Genomic DNA, 19,013 nt, shown 5'->3' on the forward strand with positions numbered 1-19,013 from the left:
CTAGGCAATATTTTTCAATATGCATGAGGTCTAAAAAATAACTTTGGATAATAAAAACATTATTTACCCCAGGTTGGTCAAATATCCAGGAGTAACAATTGCCATGTATGCTGTAAATAACAATAACCAACATACCGTTGAGTCACATGGAACTAATTTAGTCACTCACGTTAAAAAAAAGGTTTTCAATGAAAGTGATGCATCTCGTGATCTTCATTTAAGTAAATTCTTCTTATTATAACATGATTATTAACCTTATTATTATTTAAAGAAAACATGAAAAGGTGTTGACACTGTCAGAATATTTCAGGATGTTGTGAAAAGTGCACAAACCTCACCTTTGTATGAGAGTTTTAGCCGCGGGACGTTGGCCTTGGTCTGATGAGCTCCATCGCCCCCCTTCCGAAACAGAATCACACCACAGCTCAGTACAAAGCTGCCCCAGAAAAGAGAGCCCATGATCCCAAGGTAACAAATCCAGCAGCGCCTGTCCTGTGCGTCCGTCCTCGGTACTTCTCCAGATCCACACACTTTTGTGGGGCAATCTGGACTCAAAGAACAAATTTTAAAAGCCAGTCCAAAAGATGAGTTTGACAGCGGGTGTGTTGGGTGACTGTGACTTCATAAGAGCCTGTCCCAGCAACAAGCCAGAGGGGAACTTATTAATGAGGTATGGAGAGGCAGTAAGGTAAATCTTTCTTCGTTACTTAAATCACCATGCAAGCCAAGTGAGGGAAAACACTGTCCTGATTGTATTCTGCTCTTAATCCTTGGTCGTCTGGGTTGGGTGCTCCTCTCTGTCCACTTTTTCTCCCTCAAATCTCCTTTTTCCTACAGCTCTCTGCTGTCCACGCTGCACAGTGCAAGTGAGTACAGCTGAAGCAGACAGCATACACACAGTCAGGAAGGCAGAGTGAGAGTGCAGTGAAAGAGGGAGGGAGAGAGAGAGGAGCAAGCGCAAGTTAAGGTTAGGTCATAGCGGTGCAGGCAGACACACACACAGACACACGCACGCACACGCAGACCTACACACACATACTGCACGCACTGTAAAGTAATGGCACATGAAAGCAGAACAGAAAATATTTTTAGGATGAGCCGTTAAATACAAATATTAAATGTGACTTTAGTTCACCTGGGCTGACGCCGCCCTTCAGAGATTGAAGTGACAGTGACCTTCACAATATTTCAGTGGCCACACCTTGTGATGAGATTTCATATTCAATTATGTCTGTGTAAGCTCTCAGTCGTACAGGAGTGGTCCATCGATGAGAAGGTTTCTTCAGCCGTCATCTGTACAAAAGTGAAGGTTTCGGACGTTTCGCCTCCTATCCAAGAGACTTCGTCAGCGAACTAAAGTCTGACTGGTCGTATCGGCCCCATTTATATATCCCTAATTACTACGTATTTTCAATTTCGGGAAAAATTTTATAAACAAATCCATGGTTGTGCTATGGGCTCACCAGTTTCACCCATAGTGGCTAATCTTTACATGGAAGAGATGGAGAAACAGGCCCTCACATCCTTCCCAGGGACAAAACCTAGACACTGGTTTAGATATGTGGACGATACTTTTGTCATAATTAAGAAACAAGAAATTCAATCCTTCACAGATCATCTCAACTCTGTAGACTTCAACATTAAATTTACTCGTGAGGACATTCAAGAGAACCAACTAGCCTTCTTGGATTGTAAAGTAATTATAAAAGAGGACAGAGCGCTAAAAACAGAAGTCTTTAGGAAGGCTACGCACACTGACCAATACTTACTTTTTGACTCTAACCACCCTTTACAACATAAACTAGGAGTTATCAGAACCCTCCAGCATAGGGCTAAACTAATACCAACTAGCACCGAAGGTAGAGAAAAGGAGTCAAAACATATCAGGAGAGCACTCACTAACTGTGGGTACCCTCAGTGGTCATTCAACAAATGTCAGAAAGAAAGAATAGCGAACGAAACCAATAATTCTCAAGATTCTAAAAGGAGAGGAGTATCAGTACCGTACATTGCAGGAGTTTCTGAAAAATTACAAAGAGTCCTTTGGCAACATAAAATTCCTACTTATTTCAAACCGATAAACACGTTAAGGCAAAAATTAGTGCATCCAAAAGATAGGCTACCAAATGAAAAACAAAGTAATGTAGTTTATTCCATACATTGTAAGAATGAAAATTGTAAAGAGCAGTACATTGGGGAGACTCAACAAATTCTCAAAAAAGACTTTATCAACATCGCAGGGATAATACTAGTGGGCCTCAATCGGCAGTACATTTGCACCTAAAAGCTAGCAACCACTCATTTGACGACAATGAGGTTAACATCTTAGCGAAAGAACATAGATGGTTTGAAAGGGGGGTAAAAGAGGCGATTCTTATAAAACAACAAAATCCTTCATTAAACCGGTCTGGTGGTGTGAGGTTCAATTTGGATCGTTCATACAATAGCCTGCTCAGGCAAAACAGGTTAGGCAACTTTCGCAATGCTGATGAGGGTCGTTATGCTGATGAGGTGATACCGGTGGGAGTGGGGGTAATAGGCCAGTCGTTAGTCAGGAATGTAGGAACAATCAGTGGGGCCACAGGGGGGGGTCCCGCGCCCCCCCCAACCTGAGAGTAGGGACCTATCATAGCTGTGTCCGGCACCACTAGGTCTGGACATTAGGGATATATAAATGGGGCCGATACGACCAGTCAGACTTTAGTTCGCTGACGAAGTCTCTTGGATAGGAGGCGAAACGTCCGAAACCTTCACTTTTGTACAGATGACGGCTGAAGAAACCTTCTCATCGATATTCAATTATGGAAAAAATAAAATAAAATGGGACAATGGCATGCTTGCACTTTGCCCATATTGCCACCCAGCTTGACATGATGCCACTACTTCATGCTGTACAACGCAGTTGACTATTTGGGCAACTTGAGCCTGTTGTTAAAAACAGAAACAGCTCTTTATGGCAAGTTGCTCCACACGCACATGCTGTACAACTTCAACGATACACCCCCATGATGAGATGTTGACCTGACTTGAGGAATGACTCAAAGGCCAAGGGTCTCACTGATCAATACTGTGTAAACCCCAAAAGGGGTCTGCATAGATTTTACTGCAAATATGTTTGACTCTTTCTTCCCTTAGTCCGTCGGCATGGCCACTTTTGAGCATCTCATTGTTAGCCCTTAGTGTGCACACAGCACTGAAAGAAGTCATTCAAATTTCATAAGGGTTGTCAAATTCACAAGACATTAATTCTGAATGTATTGTAGTTTAAAATGATTATGATCAACCACACCAACTCATTCAATCACGTTTTAAACAATGCAAGCCACTTGCAGACCAAATGAACGTTCTTTAGTCGTGCAGACATATTGACTAGCTCCTCCATCATGGTCAAAGGGGGTGTTCCCTATCCTTTCTCTCCAAGCGTGCCAAATGTGATGTCAATCTCCCTGCAAACAGCGGACACTCTCAATGAGCCCATTTCTCCTCGTGGTGCATGATAATGACACCAGTGACCATAGTGGTGTTCAGGACCCTCTACCGGGGTGGATCTGTGCGGATAAAGAGCCATCAGACAGTGGGAGGAGAGTAGAACGAATTGTGTAGTGAGTGGATGTGGCCTGGCCATTATGCACATGTCCGTTGGAAGCCAGCATCACGCCACTGTCTCTGTTTCACCCTGTGGGATTTTCATCATGATGCCAAGGGTCTAATGATGCAACCTGCCATTTCTGTGGAGCAATTGTTATAGACAAATTTGGACTGAATAGAATTCTTGAGAATTTACCCCATTGTTCCTTTTGCATGTAATCTGAATGTTAATTATACTGGGGGTCCTTGATTTAGACTGGAGTTCAGTTTCTATACTGGCAATGTAACCCACATTTATACACAGGACAGAAAGCCTCTCATTCTACGAATAACCATCAAAACATTTGTTGGAAAAATACTCCAAGGCCATTAAAAGGCTATAGATAAAACAGTATTTCAGTGGTAAATTAGTATTACATTTTGTGCCACAAAAATATGTTTTCTTGTGTGTTCAAATGAGTTAAATTTTAAATATTTCAAAAATATTCACGAAAAAACTCGCTATGATTTGAAACAATGGACGATTAACAATAACAGTCCATCACTTGAGTGGACGGAATTTATTCTTCGTGGTGGTGTCTTATTTTACATCAATGGTCCCATTGATCAATAACCAAATTGTGACATTACACCCAATCACGGGCGGCCCGGTAGTCGAGTGATTAGCACACCGGCTTCACAGTGCAGAGGTCGCCGGTTCGCGTCCCGGTCCGGCCTCCCTGTGTGGAGTTTGCATGTTCTCCCCGGACCCGCGTGGGTTTTCTCCGGGTCCTCCGGTTTCCTCCCACACTCCAAAAACATGCATGGCAGGCAGATTGACCACTCCAAATTGTCCCTAGGTGTGAGTGTGAGAGTGACTGTTGTATGTCTTTGTGTGCCCTGCGATTGGCTGGCAACCAATTCAGGGTGTCCCCCGCCTTGTGCCCGAAGACAGCTGAGATAGGCTTCAGCAACCCCCGCGACCCTAATGAGGAATAAGCGATACGGAAAATGAGATGAGATGAGACACCCAATCACAAATTTTACATATCACTGCAAAATATCCGTCAATCCGATCCAGCCTATCAACTATCTGTAAAGTCAAATGGCAAACATATTTTTGTCTTTTTGATTACCTAAGTCAAGAGTGTCCAAACTTTTATCAAAGGGGACAGATTTTGTTGTGTTAAATATGCAGTGCGTGTGTGTGCGCGCGCGCGTGTGTGTGTGTGTGTGTGTGTGTGTGTGTGTGTGTGTGTGTGTGTGTGTGTGTGTGTGTGTGTGTGTGTGTGTGTGTGTGTGTGTGTGTGTGTGTGTGTGTGTGTGTTTGTGGCCTGGATGAAAAAAGGAGGCCATGTCTACTCCCTGTTAATCGCTTACCATGTCCAGATCTGACCAGCTCACCCCAGGCAATCTAGACAACATACTATGAAGGGAAACACTTGCATTTTCATGCTACATCAGAATCAGAATCTTCTTTATTGCCAAGTATGTAGAACACACAAGGAATTTGTTTCCGGTCGAACACGGTGCACTAGTATCATCAGCAAAAAAATTGCAAAGAGGCACTTTACAATTCCATTTGGGCTACTGTTCAGAGTTAATGGCTTGGAGGAAGAAGCCGTTTAAATGTCTGCTGGATGGCTTTTGCGGTGAACTGGTACAAAATAAAGCAAGCAAGAAGTCCAAGATGGCGCCCGAGTAGGCAGCCGTCAGCAAGTGCTCTCATGAGACTGTCTTTTTGTTGTTGTTTTTGTCTTGTTTTCGTGTTTTCTTTTGTCACTTTGTGTTGTTGTACGTAATGTGGAACGGATACGGATATTTTTTCAGCATTTTTGGCCACAACATTCTTCAAGGAAGAGACTGTGCTGAGCGGTTGCGCCTTTTCAGCAGCATGAATATGCCAGTACTGTTTTTGAATCGGAGGAATGTCAGTGCCATTTGACTATCATTGCTCTCCGGCCATTGTGCTTTTTTTGCGCCTGTAATGGGCAGCATCTTCACAGCCTCGCTTTGTTCAGCAGAAAGGTCGGTGCTGTTGGACAGTCTGCGGCTGGATATATGCATGGCTTGATGAGCCCGCCATAAAAAGGAGCCTCAGCGCAGAGCGCCGATGCGTATGTGGAACTATCGCGGCTTGGAATTGAAGCGGATTCACGTGGGACAGGAGATGTGAGACAATCTTTTCATCAACGGATGCTACAGCTGCGTGTTTGCTTTCAACATTTAGCTTGTAGTCGACTTGCACATTCCACCATGATGTCCCTGATCCACTGGTGAAGAGACGCTTTGATCCTCTCCTCTTTCATCTGGAACTGCTTCGTGTGACAAAGAGGGTACAGAAAGTGCTTCAGAATGAATGGCCTTCTGTGTCTTTGTGTTGTCATGTTATTTGTTATTTCGTGTTTTTTTGTTATTTTGACTTCAAGACGGCGCCGCGAGAGTGGCTGCCTTTCCAGCAGCTCCTGTATTTTGTTTTTCTACTTTCATTCCTTTCATCACTTTGCTGCTGTGAAATGTAAATTTCTACATATAAAGGCAAATCCAATCCAATCCAATCCAAAACCGTAACTTATCTGACATTTCTGTGTTTTAAACTTGTAAATATGGGTTGTTGCAATATATCTAAATGCATCTCTTGATTCTGCACTATGTACAGTCTTGTTTATAGAACGGTTTTTGCACATCTACATTTGCACAGTATACAGTTGACATTTTTATTTTGTTATGCTTAGAATATCTTGTTTTCTATCCTTTCACTCCCACCCCAACCCCATCCCTCTTCAATTGCTGCTGTGGACTGCAAATTTCCCCATTGCGGGACGAATAAAGGTATTCTGATTCTGAAAACAAATAGCGTAAAAGTACTTTCCACGCCAGCTCTTCAATTTGAGATGACATGCGAGAGTGGCACATGCACAATTTATGACTACATAAACCACACGCTGTTGGTTATTTACTGTTTCGTAATAAAAAATGGATGACAATGCAGCATAGACCTCAGAGCCATGAATTAATTACTGCCAATGTTGAACTGTATCAAAAGAGTGAGCTCACCACGCCAACGTCATGGCGACCACATTGCCCATGATAGCGTGAAAAGGTGCAGGAACAAAAACATTTGTATGTTCACCGAAAATATATTCCGCATTTTATATAATTGGAGGACATGTACCAGCATTATCCATCAATATTTCAAATGGCGGGGCCACCCGATTCTCGTCTCCATGGGGCTCAACAAAAACACGCACACAAGCTCTTTTCTGACTTGGTTGCAGTCTGCGGTAGCAGATGGATTCTACTTTCCCTCCGTTGGCCTATAATGACAGCCAATATTCCTTTCAGGAGACATTTCAACCACTTTAAGGTCCAAATGCACCAATATTATGAATATACAGTATGTTGAGAATGGGGAAATTGGCACACCCTTTCCGGTTGTGGCAAGACAGATATTTTGAGTTTTTCAGCACACTGCCATATAATCCTTGACAAATGTATATTAGTTGGAGCCCCTAATTGTAAAAACAATATCAACCCTCCCCTCTACCCCACACATATGAAATTCATATTATACTTAACTTTTCTGGCTTGCCTGTTATGTGGCCTTACCTGGACTGTTGCACGAGTGTCACACAGGTAGTGTTGATCAATAATATCAAGAAGTTGAAGAGAATCAGCAAAATAGACAAATGCTTACCACCAGAAGTTGTAATTTTTTCCACATCACAAAGACGCAGAACAGAAAATGTATGACCAACTACCATCTTTGGTTCAGTCATGCAATTATAAATTATGGGATTCCCCATGATAAATTAGCATTAAATTAGTGGGCTGTTATGTCAGACAAATGATGGCATCGCTGCTGTAGAAATAAATTGGTGACTTGACTTGAATACTTTATTTGACGATGGTGATTTACAAACAAGAGTCTGAAATTCTGAAGACACGTGCTTTATGAGTGTACACCCTACTTGTCATGCCAGATTTCAAGTCTTGAAGTTTAACCCGACCAACTCTGGGTGTGAAGAGAAAAACGTTTGGAAACAGTGGGTGTACATGAATCGTAAATATCCTTAAAACCGTAGCTGCAGTAGACATAGCACTGCTTCTCAGCAAATATGACTGACGATGTTAAACCCCCCTCACCCCATGAAATAAACCACACCAAAGTTTCGGGGTTACATATCTGCTGAGTCTTTCATTATGGGTCAAATCAAAGATGGTTGTGTTACACATGCGTTGAAGATCACCTTCAAGCCTGGTGTGTCATTAGTTTGAAAACAATAACTCTGATCACTCACATACAGAACTAATAAACTGTGCCAGCAACTCCAATTGACATACTTTATCTATTTGTATTCTTGTGAGCACTCAATTATAAAGTAACTACTGAATGTACTCGACGCATTTTAATAGTATTGATGTTTCTTAACCGACCCTACAAGTGCACTAATCAGCATCTACAGATCCCTTAAACGTCATGCCTTTTGACAGCGAATGATGGAGAAAAGTGACCTTGTCCCGTAACCGCAGAGTCTGAGGAGCACGATCGATCAATTCACGGTCATCTTTTTTAATGTGGCTCCTGGTGTTAAGGTGGGGTCAAATCAGAAGGGGATTATGGAGCTGCAACCTTGCATCAAGATGTATACCCTCACCCACAACCTTCACTTACACATAAACCCACTAATCTTTGTGCAGCCTTGTGGACTGTCATGTACACTACCATCCTTAACTCGGTGAATTGGACAAAACGATGCCTCGAATGTCCCATCCCTCCACTTGGTAGAGGTCAAACCATCCACTATGTCATTTGTTGTCTGCTTCCATCCATAAACTAAGGTCACATAGTTAAACAGTACTGTGGTGCTCTTTCTGTGCTAGTACATTATTAAGCATCAGTGGGATTGCCGAAATGTAAGCTATACTGTGCATAGGAAGTCTCCAAATGGGACGGTTTGAGTTTGTGAATGAACACCGCACAGAATAAATAAAAAGACAAGACTTCGAATATTTGCCATAAGCACCCATTGCCCATGAGTTTCTTTTGTTAACGCTTCAGCACAAAATGAAAATCCATCAAATTCTGAAATGAAATTCTGAACATTGACTCCAACTTCAAACAAGCCTATTGCAATTAACAAAATCAGAAGATCTCAGGCTTTTGCAATAACTCATGGGGAAAGTTAACATTGAAATTGTTCACTCCAACAGATCGTATTTGGTCAGTTGCATCTTGCTTTTCTTCTTCTTCTTCTTTTCCTTTCGACTTTTCCCCTCAGGGGTCGCCACAGCGAATCAGTGTCCTCCATCTATCCCCGTTTTGTGCATCCTTTTCTCTCACACCAGCTACCTTCATGTCCTCTTTGACCACATCCATAAACCTCCTCTTCGGTCTTCCTCTCGGTCTCCCAAAGAAAACCTCAACATCTTCAGCTCTGCTACCTCCAGCTCTGCTTCCTGTCTTTTCTTCAGTCGCACTGTCTCCAGTCCAAACATCATGGCTGGTCTGACCACGGTTTTATACAGTTTTCCTTTCATCCTAGCTGAAACCCTTCTATCACACATCACACCTGACATTTTTCTCCAGCCGCTCCAGCCTGCCTGGACACGCTTCTTCACCTCTTTTCCTCACTCTCCATTGCTCTGGACAGTTGACCCCCAAGTACGTAAAATCCTCCACCTTCTTTATCTCTTCTCCCTGTAGCATCACTCTTGCACTTGGATCCCTCTCATTCACACACATATATTCCGTCTTGCTGCGACTGATCTTCATTCCTCTCCTTTCCAGGGCATATCTCCACATCTCTAGTTTCTCCGCCACCTGTTCCCTGCTCTCGCTACAGATCACAATGTCATCTGCAAACATCATGGTCCAGGGAGATTCTTGTCTAACATCGTCTGTCAGCCTGTCCATCACCATAGCAAACAAGAATGGGCTCAGAGCTGACCCCTGGTGGAGTCCCACCTCCACCTTGAATTCCTCAGTCATACCGACAGCGCACCTCACAACTGTCTTACAGTCATGATACATGTCTTGCACCGCTCTGACATACTTTTCCGTCACTCCAGACTTCCTCATGAAATGCCACAGCTCTTCTCTGGGCACCCTGTTATACGCTTTCTCCAGATCTACAAAGACACAATGCAATTCCTTCTGACCTTCTCTGTACTTCTCTAACAGCATTCTTAAAGCAAACACTGCATCTGTCGTACTCTTTTTTGGCATGAAGCCATATTGCTGCTCACAAATGTTCACTTCTGCTCTTAGTCTAGCTTCAACTACTCTTTCCCAGAGTTTCATTGTATGGCTCATCAACTTTATTCCTCTATAATTAGTACAACTCTGCACATCTCCTTTGTTCTTAAAAATGGGCACGAGTACACTTCGTCTCCATTTTCCAGGCATTTGTTCACCATCTAAAATCTTGTTGAATAACCCAGTCGGGAACACCACCGCCACCTCTCCAAGACACTTCCATACCTCGATTGGTAAATCATCACGCCCAAGTGCCTTTCCCCCCTTCATCCTCTTTAGCGCCCTCCTCACTTCATCCTTGCTAATGCTTGCTACGTCTTGGTCCACAACAGTCACGTCTTCTACTCTTTGTTCCTTCTCATTTTCCTCATTCATCAATTCTTCAAAGTACTCTTTCCATCTTGCCATCACACTACTGGCACCTGTTAATACATTGCCATCTCTATCCTTAATCACCCGAACCTGCTGCAGGTCCTTACCATCTTTGTCTCTCTGTCTCGCCAGCCTGTAAAGATCAGTCTCACCTTCCTTGCTGTCCAGCCGAGCATACAAGTCATCATAGGCCTCTTGTTTGGCCTTTGCCACCTTTACTTTAACTGTGCGCTGCATCTCCTTGTACTGCTGTCTACTCTCGTCCGTCCTGTCACTGTCCCACTTCTTCTTTGCTAACCTCTTTCTCTGTATACACTCCCCATTCCACCACCAAGTCTCCTTATCTACCTTTCTTCCACTCGATACACCAAGTACTTTCCGACCTGTGTCTCTGATTATGTTCGCTGTAGTTTGCCAGTCATCTGGAAGGACCTCTTGCCCACCCAGTGCTTGTCTAACCTCCTTCCTAAATATCATGCAACACTCTTCCTTTTTCAACATCCACCATTTTGTCCTCACTTCAGCCTTTGGTTTCTTCATCTTCCTCACTGCCAGTGTGTAGGATGACGACACACCACCAACCTATGCTGTCTGGCTCCACTCCTGTCTCTTCTGAAAGAAAGTATTCACAATAGCCATTTCCATTCTTTTAGCAAAGTCAACCACCATCTGTCCTTCAGCGTTCCTCATCTGGAGTCCAAACCTGCCCATCACCTCCTCATCATCTTTGTTTCCTGCGCCAACATGTCCATTGAAGTCTCCACCAATTACAACCCTCTCACTTCTCTGGATGTTCTGTATGACTTCATCAAAGTCCAACCAAAATTTCTCCTTCTCCACCAGCTCACATCCTACTTGTGGGGCATACCCACAAACAACATTGAACATCACGCCTTCAATTTCTAGCTTCAGACTCATCATTCTATCTGATAATCTTTTTACTTCTAAGACATTCCTAACAAACTCCTCTTTTAAGATAACCCCAACTCCATTTCTCTTTCTGTCTTCACCATGATAGAACAACTTAAACCCTGACCCTAAGCTTCTAGCCTTGCTCCCTTTCCACCTGGTCTCCTGGACACACAGTATGTCTACCTTCCTTATCTGCATCATGTCAACCAGCTCTCTACCTTTACCAGCCATTGTTCCTACATTCAAAGTTCCTACACTTAGTTCTATACTCTTGGTGTTCCATTTCTCTCTTTTCCTCCGGGCACACCTCCCTCCTCTCCTTCTTCGACCAACAGTAGTCCATTTTCCACTGGCACCCTGAAGGTCAACAGTGCCAATGGCGGCCGTTGTTAACCCGGGCCTCGACCGATCCGGTATGGGAATCATAGGTTTGATTCGCATATTTGTTTTGGCATTTTTTTTTACGTCGGATGCCCTTCCTGACACAACCCACTGTATCTATCTGGGCTTGGGACCGGCACAATAAGACACTGGCTTGTGCCCCCTTGTGGCTACATTTCATCTTGCTTTTCAAGAGAGAAAAATACTCTTCAAAGTTGGGAAAACTTTGAAAGCCCCATTTCAATCTAACTCAGGAAATGTCGGCTCGACCAATTGTTCTGAGCCTCATAAGGTAAGCCGGGGGACGGATACGACAGGCGCTACCTCTGCGGGGTATGTATATTCTCTGCTGATTGTTTTGACTGAGATGAGACGAGAAAGGAGTTATTTTTCAGCCCATACTGACCCATATAACAGACACCTTTTCAAGTCGAGGCAGATTTAAGGGACCAGATCACTGCAACTGTCCTGTGCAGCAGGCTCTGCAATAGTTTTTTTTTGTGTAGGAATTACTATACTTGTTATGTTCTTTGTTCTTCTGACGATTGTCATTTGAAATTATGCACATTTTCAGGTAAAAAAACATCTTTTCATATTTTGAAGTTGTCATACAAGCATACAAAGCAGTTTGAGATGTACAAAATAAAAAAAATATTTATCCATCCTCTATAAGGTACAGGAGGGAACAAATACTTCACTGAACAATTTTGGTGTTATTTTTAGTCATGTTCTACAGATTACATCTGCCCAACAGAGAATGTACTTCCTGAGGCTGCTAAAGAAGCGTGGCCTGCCACAGGAGGTACTGCAACATTTCTACACGGCTGTCATCGAATCCATCCTGTGTTCTTACATCACCGTTTGGTTCGGGGCCGCCACAAAAATGGACAAAATCCGACTTCAACGGACAGTTAGGACGGTGGAAAAATCATTGGCACCGCCCTACCCACTCTCGAGGACTTGCACACTGCAAGAATCCAAACTAGGGCGCGGAAAATCATACTGGACCCTCCACACCCTGCCCACCAACTTTTCAGCTACTCCCCTCAGGCAGGCGCTACCGATCCATGCGCACCAAATCCAGCAGACATTTAAACAGCTTCTTCCCCCAAGCCATTAAACTCTTTCAACTCTTTCAACAGTAGCCCAAATGGAACTGTATAGTGCCACTTAGCATTTTTTTGATGATAATACTAGTGCAGCATGTTCTACCGGAAACAAATTCCTTGTGTGTTCTACATACTTGGCAATAAAGATGATTCTGATTCTTGTATTTCAAATTTGTCAGAATCAAAATCTTGAGAAATTGATGATTTTTTTTCTCCTTAATTTATGTGAAACAAATGCAATACAATCAAGATATCGAGTATAGAGTATTGGGAACAGATCAAGCATATTGTAAATTTGAAGGCCATTTCTGGTCAAAAGCTTCCAAGAGATTTGATATTTTAATGTACTTCATTGGGATTTTCATGTAAAGTTGTTGAAAATAAAATGTTCCTTGAAGTTCTATACACTATTGTATTACTGTTGGGTGGCTGTGTGCTAAGAAAACAAAGTTGTTTTTGAAGGCCAAAAACACATTAACCTCACAAGATGTTTCCTTTTTAGAAAAGTAGTTTAAAAAATGTGGTATCTCTTTGCCGGCAGCAAATGGATGACTTTCTGTTTTCAAGCAATTGATGAACACGTAACACTGGTCAACAAATTCGCTGTGCTTGGTAAACTCTGTCACGCAAGCTTCTAAAAAAACAAATGACAACACTATCTCTTTTAATGTGACAAAAACCAAAAGTAATGATTCTTTTCAAATCAGTGTCCAATATACGTCAAGGGACACAAAATCATCTCTCACCAAAATTTGCTGTTGAACATTGTTATTTAAGCATATGCGCAGCTGCAGTTGTGAAAGATGAATATTACCCTTCACCCCTCTAGATGTTTGACTGTTACCAACCAAAGTTAAAAACAATTCAAACCTATATCAAATCAAACAAAAAAATAAAATCAACTAATTTTGTTTATTTCGCTCTTGATAAATTGTCAAACGGGCTTCACAGTCCTTTGATCCAAACTCACAAACTGGGCAAGCAAAACGCCAAAATCGCATTTAGAAGGGAAAAGAAAGGACAACAAATGAGGGTCTCAACGAGGGATGAGGAACTCCGGTCCTTGAGGGCCGCTATCCTTCACGTTTAAATGTTTTTCTCCCCCAACACATCATATTCAAATGATTAGGATTGTTATCAGGCTTTTATATACAGTAAAGTCTCGTTATATCGATATCGGATATATCGATAGTCCCGGTTATATCGATACTATTTCTATGCACGCACGGAGAAAATTACATGCAAACAGGGTCGGATATATCGATAGTCCCGGTTATATCGATATTTTTTCGGACTCCCTTGAATATCGATATAACGAGACTTTACTGTATATATATATATATATATATATATATATATATATATTTGTTTGGCATACGGGAAACGAGGATTCCAAACCCACTTGGGGCAGATAAAATGAGCACAAAACATCATCCAGTGTGGGTCCTTGGGCAAGACCCTTGACGCTAATGCCTACCCCATACAATGATGAGAGACAATAAATCGAATGACATGCAGGCCAAACAAGGTCTGCGTCAGGTGCTGGGGAACCAGAGCACATTGATGAAAAATGGGCTACTGGAACAAAGCGGAGATGGACGAGATGCGATAACATGGCTCTGTTGGAATGCTACTACTCAAGCAACCCTAGTCAGAGGGGTTACATGCGGAGAATCGGGGCTGAATGGTTACTTCGAAACCCACAGTCACGGTTGACCACGAAACAACTAGTAGCTCAGTGTTCCAATATCCACAAACGGCAATTGCTATCACAACTTGAGATTGATGAGGTACTACACAAATTCCGAGGAGAAGGGCCCAAGGCTGCCACATCGGAGGAAGAGGTTCAACCAGAGATTGGGAAGCCAGTCCCAATGAATGAAATGCAGAGCGAAGCAGCAACTGACCTGAGAAATAAGATCATGGCAAGAATGAAAACTGGGCATCTAGAAACCGATTACAACGGCTATGTGAAGTACCACCTGAAAGTCTCATGGAAACTGTGAATGCATCACTGAGAACGATCCCGACCGGAAAGATCACGGAAACCAATAAGCTGATATACGCTTCAGCATCAGTGATCCTAGAGATGCTTGGCTACAAGAGCAACCATGAGAGCCACGAGATTCATTACCCACCATGGAAAAGACGGCGGCTCGGAAAGATGTGAGTCAATTGACGGAGACCCAGAGAGGTGTGAATAAAAGACCAATACCCAAGAGGTACATGCAGATAACCATACCTGAACCACTCGAAACAGCCAAACAAAGGCTCCTGGCCTTGTCCAGTCGCCTAAAGAGGTACACGAAAGAGAATGAGGCCAGAAGAATAAACAGGCTGTGCGCAACACAACCTGCGAAAGTGTACGCTCAGTGGCAGGGTTCTAACAGCAGAGCAGTCCCTCCAAGGCTGGAAACTGAAATATACTGGAAAGGCATAAGGGAGAAGGAGGTCACACATAACAGCAGTGCACAATGGCTGGTGACTCTGAAAGAGGAGCACAGCAACCTCCCTGAACAGAACCCATTTACCATCACAGCGGCAGATATACAAGAAAGAGTCTCAGGTATGAAAAACTGGACGGCACCAGGCCCGGATATGGTCCACACCTACTGGCTAAAGAAACTCACAGCTCTCCATGAGCGCCTAGCAGCACAAATGAACCAGTTGCTGATGGATGGGACTCACCCAGGATGGCTAACCGAAGGGCGAACAATCCTGATCACAAAGGATTCCTCAAAGGGTGCAGTTCCTTCAAACTATCGGCCAATAACCTGTCTCTCCACAACATGGAAGCTCATGTCAGGCATCATTGCGGCTAAGATAATTGGACACATGGATTAATACATGAGCAAAGCACAGAAAGGCATTGGTAGAGATACTAGAGATGCCAAACATCAGCTGCTGGTTGACAGAACAGTCGCACAAGACTGCAGGTCCCGACATACCAACCTGTGCACAGCCTGGATTGATTACAAGAAAGCATATGACTCAATGCCACACACATGGATCACTGAATGCTTGGAGTTGTATAAGGTCAACAGGACCCTGAGAGCCTTCATTGCAAACTCGATGAGGATGTGGAAAACCACACTTGAAGCCAATGGCAAGCCACTAACGCATGTCTCCATCAAATGTGGCATATATCAAGGTGATGCAATCTCCCCACTGCTGTTCTGCATAGGACTGAACCCCCTCAGCCAGATAATCGCCAAGACAGGCTATGGATACCGCCTCAGAAATGGAGCTATGATCAGTCACCTCCTCTACATGGATGACATAAAGCTGTATGCTAAGAGCGAAAGGGACATAGACTCCCTGATCCACACAACCAGGATCTACAGCAGTGATATCGGAATGTCATTCGGGCTGGAGAAATGTAGTCGGATGGTGACTAAGAGGGGCAAGGTAGTCCACACTGAAGGGGTTACACTCCCTGAAGGAACAATAGCAGACATTGAAAACAGCTACAAGTACCTCGGTATATCACAGGCCAATGGCAACCTCGAACTAGCAACAAGGAAAGCGGCGACGACCAAATACCTCCAGCGAGTGAGGCAAGTCCTCAGAAGCCAGCTCAATGGCAAGAACAAGACCCGGGCAATAAACTGCTACGCCCTGCCAGTGATCAGATACCCTGCAGGAATAATGAGGTGGCCAAAGGAAGAGATTCAGACCACGTATGTTAAGACCCGAAAACTCCTCACCATGCATGGAGGGTTCCATCCCAAGTCCAGCACCCTGAGACTGTACACAAGTCGTAAGGAAGGAGGCCGGGGACTAGTGAGTGTGAGAGCCACTGTCCAGGATGAAACATCCAAGCTCCATGAATACATCAAAGAGAAGGCTCCAACGGATGATGTACTCAGAGAATGTCTCAGACAATGGGGAACAGAGGATGAGGTGCTGGAAGAGGGACAATCATGGGAGGAAAAGCCCCTACACAGGATGTACCACCGAACCATAACAGAAGTGGCTGATCTCAAGAAGTCCTATAAGTAGTGAGAGAGGGCTGGCCTAAAGGACAGCACAGAGGCACTCATCCCGGCTGCTCAAGAGTAGGCCCTGAACACCAGAGCCATAGAGGCAGGGATAAGGCATTGATTTGGAATGCGGGAGACAAGGGTTCGAATCCCACTTGGGGCAGAGAAAATGAGCACAAAACACAATCCACTGTGGGTCCTTAGGCAAGGACCCATCATACAATGATGAGAGACACTAAATCGAATGACGTCGCCCGGCCAAACAAGGTCTGCGTCAGGTGCTGGGGAATATATATATATATATATATATATATATATATATATATATATATATATATATACAGTAAAGTCTCGTTATATCGATATAACCGGGACTATCGATATATCCGATCCTGCGCCGAACTGCATTAAACAAAAGCCGCCAAAAGAGGGCAGCCAAGCGCCATATAAGAAACGGAGCTGGCCATTAGCTCCCTTTTTTTTGGGGGTCAGAGATGTTCCCCCAATGTTGCCTCAAAATGGCACATATAATTCTTTAATGATTGTAAACATGTATGCTTTAATCTTCAGAACTACAGTGTATTTGAAACATATTCATAACTGGATGTGTAACAAGAAAGCATATTATCCGAATCTGAAACCATTGTTTGGATTCACAAGCAATGCAAGACGTCTTGGCGTGAAGTCATTTTTATTTGCATTTGAATAAAAAGTGACATCGGCTGTCCTTTAATACACAGTATGGAATGTTAATAATTTTCAAAATCATCGCGCTTCAGCAGAAAAAACAAGAAACATTGTTGCAAAAAACGATTGCATTCATATACAGTACAGTGGGCATGTACATAACACAACAGGGAATGGCGCGACCGATGGCGTGTCACGTGACAAAGTCACACGGCCAAGTCGACCAATAGCGCGACCGATGGCGGCTCATGTGACCAAGTCGACCAATGGCGCGACCGATGGCGGCTCACGTAACAAGACACGTGACCAAGTTGACCAATGGCGTGACCGATGGCGTGTCACGTGACAAAGTCACACGGCCAAGTCGACCAATAGCGCGACCGATGGCGGCTCATGTGACAAAGTCGACCAATGGCGCGACCGATGGCGGCTCACTCAACAAGACACGTGACCAAGTTGACCAATGGCGCGACGGATATATCGATATAAACAACAAAAATGGCCGGCGGGGGATGAAAAGGAGCACCGTAATAACCGGATTATCGTAATCACCGGGTATCGTACTAAACGGTACTAATTATACATAAAAAGACTAGAAATGTGCAAGGGAAATGAAAATAGTATCGTAATAAGCGGTACTATCGATATAACCGATATCGATATAACGAGACTTTACTGTATATATATATATATATATATATATATATATATATATATATATATAAAATTTATCATAGGGCGGCCCGGTAGTCGAGTGGTTAGCACACCGGCTTCACAGTGCAGAGGTCGCCGGTTCGCGGCCCGGTCCGGCCTCCCTGTGTGGAGTTTGCATGTTCTCCCCGGACCCGCGTGGGTTTTCTCCGGGCCCTCCGGTTTCCTCCCACACTCCAAAAACATGCATGGCAGGCAGATTGACCATTCCAAATTGTCCCTAGGTGTGAGTGTGAGAGTGACTGTTGTATATCTTTGTGTGCCCTGCGATTGGCTGGCAACCAATTCAGGGTGTCCCCCGCCTCGTGCCCGAAGACAGCTGAGATAGGCTCCAGCAACCCCTGCGACCCTAATGAGGAATAAGCGGTACGGAAGATGAGATTATATATATATATATATATATATATATATATATATATATATATATATATATATATATATATATATATATATATATATATATATATATATAATCTAAACAAGAAGCACCATCTCAAGTATTTTATTCGACCAAATGCATCGCAAACACGCTGCGGAGTTCAACAGCATTGCCATATAATTTAAAAAAAAGATGACCTGGCGGATGTTGTTATAAGTACGGGTGGTTGTAAGTCGCGCCGGTCGTAAATCGGATGTTACCTGTATATACTATATATATTATGACTGAAAGAATTTGTTGATCTTATGTCATCTGAAAGAGACTCTTCAAGCATTTATTCGGATAAATGTTTTCATTTCACTCATATATAGCTGACACCACCAGCATAAATGGAATGTCAGTTCATATACATCACATTACTAACAAGTAAGAGTACCAGGTGGAAACATAAAACTCGTAGTACCCTTATGACCTCCATGATGTAAATCAGGTGTTTGTGAATCTAGCTCTGGGAAAAAGTTGTTTAATCCGGAGAGGGGAGGCCGGCAACACAAATTAGTTTCTGATTACAGTGTTGATAACAACATTTTAGTCATTCTTGAATGATTTACAGACCAACTGCAAATATGGCAGGAAAAGACTTGTCGGCTCTA

At 43.3% G+C, this 19,013-nt stretch overlaps 1 protein-coding gene across 1 annotated transcript in view; it reads right to left on the reverse strand.

Moving 5' to 3' along the window:
- The window catches only part of sema3ab (sema domain, immunoglobulin domain (Ig), short basic domain, secreted, (semaphorin) 3Ab), a 33,233-nt gene extending 32,349 nt beyond the window's left edge, over positions 1–884 (reverse strand). The window contains exon 1 of the mRNA XM_088996865.1: positions 339–884. Coding sequence (XP_088852991.1) covers positions 339–459 — 121 coding nt within the window. The 5' untranslated portion in view covers positions 460–884. The remainder of the gene's footprint in view (positions 1–338) is intronic.
- Positions 885–19,013: the final 18,129 nt, after the last annotated feature.

The sequence above is a fragment of the Hippocampus bargibanti genome, linkage group LG05, assembly GCF_051943395.1.
Source record: "Hippocampus bargibanti isolate YZ-2025 linkage group LG05, ASM5194339v1, whole genome shotgun sequence".
Taxonomy (NCBI): domain Eukaryota; kingdom Metazoa; phylum Chordata; class Actinopteri; order Syngnathiformes; family Syngnathidae; genus Hippocampus; species Hippocampus bargibanti.